The 10,194-nt window shown below is 35.0% G+C and overlaps 1 protein-coding gene across 1 annotated transcript in view; it reads right to left on the bottom strand.

Moving 5' to 3' along the window:
* Nucleotides 1-10,194, bottom strand: part of Chd1 (chromodomain helicase DNA binding protein 1) — an 81,843-nt gene that overhangs the window by 5,776 nt on the left and 65,873 nt on the right. The window contains exons 31-33 of the mRNA XM_004625420.3: nt 9,347-9,487; nt 4,186-4,364; nt 729-825 (exon numbers count right to left, since the gene is read on the bottom strand). Coding sequence (XP_004625477.1) covers nt 729-825; nt 4,186-4,364; nt 9,347-9,487 — 417 coding nt within the window. The remainder of the gene's footprint in view (nt 1-728; nt 826-4,185; nt 4,365-9,346; nt 9,488-10,194) is intronic.

Below are 10,194 nucleotides of genomic sequence, written 5' to 3'. Positions count from 1 at the left end.
CTCAGCCCACCAGGGGGCGGGGCTGGCTGGCATGTGGTGCTGGGGGATTGAACCGCGGTCCCTGTGCTTTGCTGAGCTTGTTCTAAGTAGGTGCTTTAGACCACTGAGCCATCTCACCAGCCCAAGGTTGTAGATTCTTTGTCAGTGTCAGTCATGTGGCTGAACTCTAGACTTACTCAGATTTCACATTTTCCCCACTGTGTCCTTTCTCTGATCCAGCATCCAATTTGGAGCCCTATACTACATTTTATTGTCATGTCTTCTGTGATAGTTCATCTCAACATGTTCGAAGAATACAAGTCAATACAGACTATTCCTCAAATGTGATTTATTTGATATGTTCTCAATATGACATTACCATGTCAAAAAGAAAAGCAAGTCACAGACATTTTTTTCAATAACTACACGAGCACAATATGCCTATCCCAGAGGTACTCAGGATGTTACATCTTATTACTAGGGTTGTTTAAATAAATGTTAAACAAGTGTCTCTTCCATAACTTGTTTTTCTTTTGTAAGAAATCAGTATCTCACAACACCAATATTCCATTCTTTTCCACTAATTTAAATTTCTTCTGTGGACTGTGCCTGCAAAACATATTACTGAAGTGTTATAACAACGGTTTTCTATTTCATTCAGTCCTTCTTCATTGATTAACTTCTACCATAAATTAGAATGTGTCATGGTTTTAAAGAAATAAAGGAATAAAATATAATACATTATTTACCTGAGTTTCTTGTCGTTTTTTAATAGCATGTTTATATAACTTATGCAATTTTCTTGCATCAAACTCAGTAAATTTAGACACAAAAATCCACAGGTTTCTAGGGGAAAAAAAAGGCAAATTAGCATAGTGGAAAATTTTCCCCTCAAACACACATACACACCAAAAACTGAATTTAAAGAGATTAATTTTCATATTTACTTTAATAAATGCATATATGCACAAATTCATCTATGGATAAACTCTAATCAGTCCAAACCACTTCATTTTATAATTTTACAATGAAAAGTAATAATCTTAAACTGAAATATACCAAAGATGTCTGAACTAACACAGCGGAATAGACTGAAGAGACTCATAATCCAAAATGCAGTATATGGCATCATATGGTATGTTAATGATTTTGAGTAGAAAGAGCATAAGATGACATGAATTAAACTAGAATTATTTATTTATTTATTTTTTAAGAGATACAGGGTGGTATGGATGAAACTAGCATAGCCTGTTCTTAACCAGGCATAGTGGCTCATGCCTATAATCTCCACACTCTGGGAGGTTAAGGCAGGATTCCAAATTCAAGTCTACCTTGGGCTCCTTATCCAGACCCTGTCTCAAAAATTAAAAAGAACTGGGGATATATAGCTCAGTGAAAAGGCCTGAGTTCAATCCTTAGTACTGCAAAAGGGTCTTTATGCATGAAAAAGCAACTGCCATTTTAATAGTAGTCACATGACTGCCATGACCAGACATCTAATGCCAACACAGGGCAGTGTCTCTAGATTGCTCTTTCCATCAAATGCAGGCATCATTAGTTAGAAATTGTGATTATTTCATAATGTACAGATATGTCAAATCAAATTATAAGCCTTAATGATATGCATTTTTAAACTGTCAAAGACAACTCAAAAACAAAAAACAAATACCCTGCCAAGTCTGTTATCATCAGAAGATACAAATACACATAGAAGGTATAGTTACTCTGAAATATAAAAGTAAACTTGGGTGATAAAGCTAAATGATACCTGACTGAACTGGAATCCACTGAGAATATTTATCTGGCTTTTTAAATAATTTATAGCCGGGGAGATGGCTCAGTGGAATAAACGCTTCCCTAGCAAACACAAGGTTCTGAGTTTAATCCCCGGTTCCGCCAAAAACAAAACAAAACAAAACAAAACAAAACAAAAAAACAAAAAAACCACTCTGCAACGTTTGGGCCGGGGAGATGGCTCAGTGGAATAAGCACTTCCCTGGCAAGCGCAAGGGCCTGCGCTCAATCCCTGGTTCCGCCAAAAAAAAAAAAAAAAATTTAGAAGCTATCTGTAACATATCTTCATTCTACAGTTAACTTTCAAAGGAAGAAAAGCTGCCTTTCTGTTCATAACTGACTCTTGTTAAAAATACATTTTTTTCTTTGTTTTTGTTTTTATTTGAGATAGGATTTTTGGTGTGTAGTTGGCTGGCCTTAAACTCACCAAGTAGCATAGGCTGGCCTCAAACTTACGGCAATCCTCCTGCCTCAGTGTCCCAAGTGTTGGGATTCCAGGTATGTGCCACCATACCTGGCTAAAAGTACATTTTGTCCTAAAAAAAACCTAGTTAGTAATTAGATTCTAGTCCTTATTCCATCCCTTGCACAATATCTCAACCTGGGCAAGGCACCAGAGTCGAACTAGTTAATGTCTTTACCAAGAATGAGAACTTCTACAAAAAGTTCAGGTCTCAGATCTACTTCTGCTATACCAACTCCACCCTAGAAAGCTTTCCACCGTAGTTCTTTTTCTCTTTTTACAATGGAAGTAATAATAACTTCTAAGAGCAATGGTATTAGATTGTGGAATATAAAATTACTTTGATAGAAAGTAAAATACAAATTTTCTGTTATTTTAGCCATCTTTCACTTAATTATGGTGACTGTTAAAAATCAGTATTCCATTCAGTCATTTTAAAAGACTTGGTTAAATAAAGATTGAAAGTACTATTTATAAGTAACAAGACAGATAACTATAGTTATTGTAAAAACAATGTCAACTCTTCTATACGTTTATATGTCAAGTGTTTATATGCTAACTATGATTGAAGTCTTTATCTTGTCTCATTCTGTAGAATTAATACTTACTCTTCAGGGACTCAGATTAGCTAGTCAAGGTCTGGTCATTTTAAGTTCCACAGCCAACAGAGTACATTACTTGGCTGCTACTTACTTAGTAGCCATCTTGGTTATCATACTACTGCCTAGGGAATGCAGCGCTTGGGTTCAAGTAATCCTTAGTCTAATGTCCCCTGAAGCACATTAATAGTTATAGTTATGCTGGATGGCAATACAGAATTGTCAAAAAACAAAAAGTTGTAAAATGCTCCCTTTCCATGAAAATAGAAACTCTCTACTTAGTAAGGAAACAAAGAAAAATTGTATGCTAAAGTTTCTAAAATCTAGAGTAAAAATGAGCCTTCTGTCTGTGAAATGGTGAAGGAAAAAAAAAAAGGACAGTTTTCTGTAGCATGACAAACTGCAGAAGTTACAGCTGTGGAGTGTGGTAAATGATAGGTCAATTTACACTTGTGCACCACAGCCTAGCGGTCATAATCAACACTCTCGCTTCCTAGACTAAATGGGTGCTGGATGAATTTAAGGAAAAAAGAGAAGCATAGGATTTTTCAATTAATTCTAACCATTTTCACTGTCAGAAATATACTTCTTTTGATGTGTACCTACACTGTACACAGCTAGTCAGCAGACTGATGAACCAACATCAGGGACTGCTATGTGACCATTTCAATACTTTCCTCATCTGTCTAGTAGTTTTACTCGGCACTAATCCAGATCTAATAATTAAGCCTGGTTTGATTTGCATAATATAGCAGCTATAATACTGTGTTATTGCTGATTCTTTTTTTTTTTTTTTTTGGGTGGAACCAGGGATTGAACTCAGGCTCTTGTGCTTGCCAGGCAGGTGCTTATTTTACTGAGGTATCTTCCTGGCCCCTGCTGTTTCTAAAGTAAAAAGGAAAATAGGTTTGCTTATTGTACCCCTTGAAAGATGTTAATCTTCATAACTTTATATATGTATCTAGTCAGAAGATAAATTGCTAAACTTAAGCAACAATGTACTTTCTGGGAACAGCAAGTTCTAAAGAAATTACTAAGAATAATTTGGTAAATTACAAGGACATTTAAAAATCAAATGCAATCTATTTTAATGAAATAGCTCCCACTATTTCTCAGGACAGAGGTGACAACTGTGGCTTATGATCATAATTCTCATTAAAAAAGACTTCTAAAGAAATGAAAATACTACTACTCAGGTTACTTCTTAAACATGTTGTCACCTAAGCTTCAGAATTAGAAACACAAATTGAGAGAAACACGTACATACAAAAATTATATATGTATAAAATTTAATTAAATATAATTAATTACAATTACATATTTGACAATTCCTGAAAGCTTGTTACTTACTTTCTCCACTGCTTAATTTGTTCAGGATTTGTATACTCTTTCAGACATTCTGTGATATGGTCTCCAATTTTTATTAAACACTGTCTAGTATGTTCCAGCTGCTCTCTTTCTGAAAGGCCTTTCTCAGGCCTATCAAGTTGTTTCAGAGCTGCTTTCACAGGCCTCATTCTCTCTTTACACTTCAAAATATGAACATAACATAAATACATATATTAAAAATCTGAAGCAACAAGATCTATCTATTGCAGTAATAGTTACATGAGTATATACAACACTGGTGACATTAAACCTCATAAACCCCATCCCAGAGCTATTATGTATCAATATTTTCCCCTTTGCATATTCTTCAAGAAGGTAAGGCTTTGAAGTTAGGATTTCTTAGCTGCTACAAAAATGGTTACTTCTTATACTATAGAGAATCACTGGTAATAGGGAAAGAATGAACCTAAAGAATTCAAACTGATCTACATCCCCAGACTCTCTCCTCAAATATTTTATTATAGTACAGAGTTTCAACACTTTGCATTGGGGGGATTGAAACTGCGATGCTTCTGTCTTGGCCTCTCTGAGTGCTAAGATTATAGGAATGCACTACCACAGTCAGCCTACTAATAAAATTCCAGATTATATCCTATATACACTAAAATATATAATAAAGTATTAATTAAAAGGATTTTATAAAGAAAAAAATTAAGGCAAAATCTACATAATAATATATACTAGCAATCATAATATTAAAACAAATGTAGGTAGATGCATAAGCCCTATATAAGGACAAAGCAAGGTAGCAAATGATGACTTTTGGTGCTCTTATAGTTTGGATATCCAGAGGAAGGGGAGTCGATAGAGAGCAACCCTTTCCTTGATAAATACTTTGCACACTAACAAAAACAATTAACTGTGTGACTCAGTTTTACTACTGTAATAAAAACAAAATCATACCCAATCAGAATTAAAATATTACTAAAAAGACAGCTTTATAGATAAAATTTATGAATATAAATGTAGAAGCAGGGGCTAGGGAGATAGCTCAGTAGATTAAGTGCTTGCCTAGCAAGCACAAGGGCCCAAGTTCAATCCCAGGTTCTGCCAAAAAAGAAAAAAAAGTACAAACAAATTTAAATTTAATAAAAACCATGAGAAGCTGATTTAGTTCAAGGAATGTAAAAATGAAATAGGTCAACATTAAACAATGTATTTATTGAGTTGGTAGTTTGTTCAAACCCATTTATTTAAAAAAGAAATCCTGGCATGCATTTGGCTGTGTTTTAGTGTTTTATTGGCCTACTTAACCAAATGAAGTTGAAAAGTTTCCATTCTTTATAAAGAATAGTTTTAAAGCCATCAGAATTACGTATACTTCAGAGGTAAAACTAGCTTTTTCTGACAGACCTGATGCCATATATAAAAAAAAAAAGAGAAAATCTTTAGTTTCTTTTGTTTTTTTAAATTCCTAGCTGCTCTCCTTGTTTTTGATAGAGGGTCTCACTGTGTAGTTCAGGTTGGCCTTGAACTTGTGGTGATCCTCCTGCCTCAGGCTCCTGAGTAGTAGGATTACAGGCATGCACCATCATGCCCTGCTTCCAAATTTTCTCTTAATTTAGGTAGTTTATATTTTCCTAGAAAGTAATTTCTTCAGTGTATGTCAGCTGAATATATACCATGTTCTTGGCATTGTTCCAATCCCAGAAAATAGTGCACTAAGCAGTGACTACACGAAACCTAGATCCTTGTTATAAGAAAGCTAATAAACAAGAGATAGATGGTGACAATGGTGATCAAGGAAAATAAAGAGGTGGAAGCTTCTTATTTACACTTAAGGAACGAGCAATGTTTAAGAAGATACCTGAAGAAATGAAGGAATCGGCCCCTCAAAGCAGAGAGGAGAGCAAGAACAAATGTCCTAAACTTTTTCTGACATGTGTAAAGAACAATATGAATGCTTATATAACTAGAACCAAGTGAGATAGAAATTAGGCAAGAAATAACTGGAACTCACCAGACAATGTATGTCTTGTAGGCTTTTGTATGAAATCATTTATTCTAAGAGACGGATTCAGCTGAGGTCTAAATACAGAGATAACTTAGTGTGACTGTCTTCTTCCTATAGTGGTCCTAATAGCTGAGGTTGTTAATGTATGAAGACACAGGAAGGATGAAAGCAGTAAGAGCAGCTATGATGTTACTGAAATAATTCTGGAAAGGGATAGCTGGTAGTTAAAACAGTGTGATTGGGAGGGCCAGAAATTTGCTCACTGATTCATATATGTGGGGAAAGAAGAAATGATAACAGAAATCTATGCTAAGGGTAAGGTAAGGCCTCAAGATTGGAATTAGAGAAACACTGAAGCTTACAAAGTACTTATTACTTTTGCTTTAAATGTAATTCATCTTATCCTGATAACAATTTTGACCTATTTTACAAAGAAGAAATTGATGCACAGAAACAAATGACATCTGTCAAGCCCAAGTCCAACTGACCTCAAATCCTGTGCTCTTTAACTACTGACTTACATCTTAATTATAAAAACTCATCAGTAAATGATAAGGTAAATTAACAGTTGCCAAATGAGGCAAAGATAGTAAGGAGAATAAATGGTGAAAAAAAAGCTACTTAATGTCTTTTGAGGAGTTACTCTGCAATAGAGTGAAATTCAGCATAAGCACCCAGAAGAGTCTGGGTCTAGGGTCTCTCTTTATTCTAAAGAAAAATCACTTATAAAAATTAGTGGAAAAAAAATTAGTGAAAAAATTCACACATAGGACACAGCAGAAAGCTTTCCATTTCAATGGTTACATTAAAATCAGAAAGCAAAAGTGGAGATATAGACAAGGAAGCTAGATGTACAACCTCACTCAGTAATGGAGCATAAAGAAGAGAGAAAACTGAGGGCCGGCCAGATAGCTCAGCAGACTAAAGTGCCTGGTTAGGCACAGCGTAGCCTCCGGGGTTCAATTCCCTGCCTGCCATGACAGACCCACCTCAGGGGTGCACTGAGAGGATAACTGAAACTAAGCATGGTGCCACGCACCTGTAATCCCAGTGCTTGGGAGGCTGAAAACAGGAAAATCACTGAGTCTGATCTATACAGTGAAACCCTGTACTAAATACATCCCCAAAAAATAAAAAAAGAATAAAAAAACCTGTTCAAGTGAAAAGGTTAATGTTTTAAGGACAGCCAGATAGCTCAGTGGACTAAAGCGCCTGCTTAGGAAGGCACAAAGACTGGGTTTGCTTCCCTGTGTGGTGTGCTGTTGCAGCCCTGCCCTCAGGGTGCAGAGATAAGCAATTGCACGCCAGTAATCCCAGCGTTTGCGAGACTGAAAACAGGAGGAGCACTGCAAGTCCGAAATGTGTAGGGAAACCCTGTAGATCCTGCACTAAATAATTTTTAAAAAAAGATTAATGTTATTACCTCAAAAAAAGACCAATATATTATCATCACCCTTTTATTCCCACCCAACACAGTCAATTATTAAAAAAAAAAAAAAAAAAGAAAATCACGGAAAATTAATGTGAGGGCTAGATTAAAATCTAGGCATCAAATAGAAAGGTTACAGAATCAGTGTCAGAAGCTGAAGCTGAGAAGAGATTAAAAGTAAAGTCCAAAGACAACACTTGTGCTACAAGTACATGAAATGGAAGATAGGACACAGTGACAGTGCAGTCATCACTTTGTATGTGCTCTAAATTCTCAATGACTGGAACGATGTCAACAGTCACAATAAGAACAAGAAAACTGCTATGGACTACTATATTTAGAAGTGTGACAAAATACTAGAAGGTTGTTTAAGGTGTGTTGTAGAATCAGAACAAAAAATATTATATCAGCATGTTCTATCTAGTAAAGGTGCAAAAAAGATGATAAAATGAAACAAGAAGCTGGAGATCTAGAATAACATACATAGGGGGTCAAATGTAAGTGCAGTTTTAGAAGGAAAATTTCCACCTTTCAAATATAGCATCAGATTAATAACAAGAAAGTGATTTAAGATTTTAATAAAGTCTAACACATAACTAAAGCTAATTATTCAAACTAGTGTAAAATATTGATTAGAACAGATAAGCAAGCAAGCTATACAGAAATACACTACATTATTTATATGGCAGACTAAATGTTTCCTTTATTTGTTGTCAGAAATATTTTTCCCAGTCCTGGTTTAAACTCTGAAAATTAGTTACCTGTCTCATCACTCAGTCTTTTTTTCTATTATTCCTTCCTGGTTTTGTTCTTTGACTGGACTTTTCATCAATGTGTACCATGTCTGAGCAATCTTACCACAATCACTACTAATTTTTGAGCTTCCTAAGCTTTTATGAGAGTACCAGACTGGAAACTTTACTAATACAAATTCATTCAGTCTTACTTTTCAAACAGCTGCAATAATTCCAGAGCCAGTAGTATCAACCACATGCACACTGCTTTCCCACAATGCAACTTTACCATAACCTTTCCTCAGAATTTTTCTAACAAATAATTTCATAGTTGAGGCCATTTATGAGTTCTTGAACACAGTCATTAAACCAACCCTTTGGAGAAAGACAAAGGTAAGTTTCTCCCTCACACTGAGGCACAAAGAAGTACCACAGTGTGTAGAACCAGTATATTTTAGACAAGTGTTATCTAGGCTGAGCTGGGACAGGTTCCCAGCTCACAGTCATACAGGTACAGAGAATGAAGGTGCTTACAATTTACAGTGCAACTTCATATCTAGAATCCAGTAATAAGGCATATTTTATATCATTTTGTTATAAAATGTTATATTTTATATCATTTTTCATATTTAGTTTTCTACTTTATAAGACAAACATTTCCATTGTTTTTTATTGTGCACTATAAAAATCTTAGTCTATAAAATGGGGAAAAAGTCATTTTTAATTGTAGATAAGCAGCAATAAGAACTGAAAAATTTACAGCCCCTAAAGAAAGTACCCTTTAAGCATTAAGCTCTTTTCCTTCAATCTTTATTAAGAAACCTTTCCAAACTGATTCTAAATTTAACACATCTTTCACAATTTAAATCTACTGGTTTCATCAATCTAAACTACAGTACCATAAAATTCAAATACTGTGTATTTCCATGTTTATAACTCCAAAAAATAAAATTGCAACTTAAAATGTTGTACCAATTATTAACAGTCAGAACATCTACTGCTTACAATGCTGAATGTCTTCTGATCCAGCTCTTCAGACTCTTCAGATATGGGAACTGGCTCACCACTTGCAGTTATGTGAACTGGAGTATCTAATATTGAAGATTTTTTTGATCTTTCTTTACTTTCAGACTTAGATTCACTCAACTAAAACAACAGAAAAATAAAACAAAATAAAAACCCAACAACAAATGCAAAATGGTTAGTACTTTCAGAAAACTACTGCCGCACTTTATTGTAGATGTGCTTATTCTCAATAAATATTTTTTATTTATTCTGTTTTCTTCCCTAGCTTTATCTGGAGAAATCAAAAATAAAGCTACTCTTTAATACTATTTCCCCAATATGACCATTTTAAAGTGCTGAAGCCTATTTTTTTCCTTTACTACATACATAAATACATTTTTTCAGAACTCAGTTATGTCCTAAGAAATGTCTCCTAAAATGTAAATAAACTGTTTACTTTTACTAAATTTTATATAACAGGGCTGGGGAGATGACCCAGTGGAATAAGCGCTTCCCTGGCAAGTGCAAGGGTCTGAGTTTGATCCCTGGTTCTGCCAAAAGAAAAAAATAAATAAAATTAAGTGAACTAAATTTTATATAACAATTGTCATACTCTTTTTTCTTTTGTCTTTTTCTTTTTGTATAGCTTTTTATTTTGCTTTCTCTTTTTTCTTTAAAACATTTTTTCTTGGGCTGGAGAGATGGCTCAGTGGTCTAAAGCACCTACTTGGAACAAGCTTGGCAAAGCATCAGGGACCGCGGTTCGATCCCCCAGCACCACATGCCAGCCAGCCCCGCCCCCTGGTGGACTGAGCTGGCCACACACACACACCACTCTCTCTCTCTCT

Source organism: Octodon degus, unplaced genomic scaffold (genome assembly GCF_000260255.1).
Source record: "Octodon degus isolate 3935 unplaced genomic scaffold, OctDeg1.0 scaffold00009, whole genome shotgun sequence".
In the NCBI taxonomy this organism is placed as follows: Eukaryota; Metazoa; Chordata; class Mammalia; order Rodentia; family Octodontidae; genus Octodon; species Octodon degus.
This window is presented reverse-complemented; position numbering and strand designations above follow the sequence as displayed.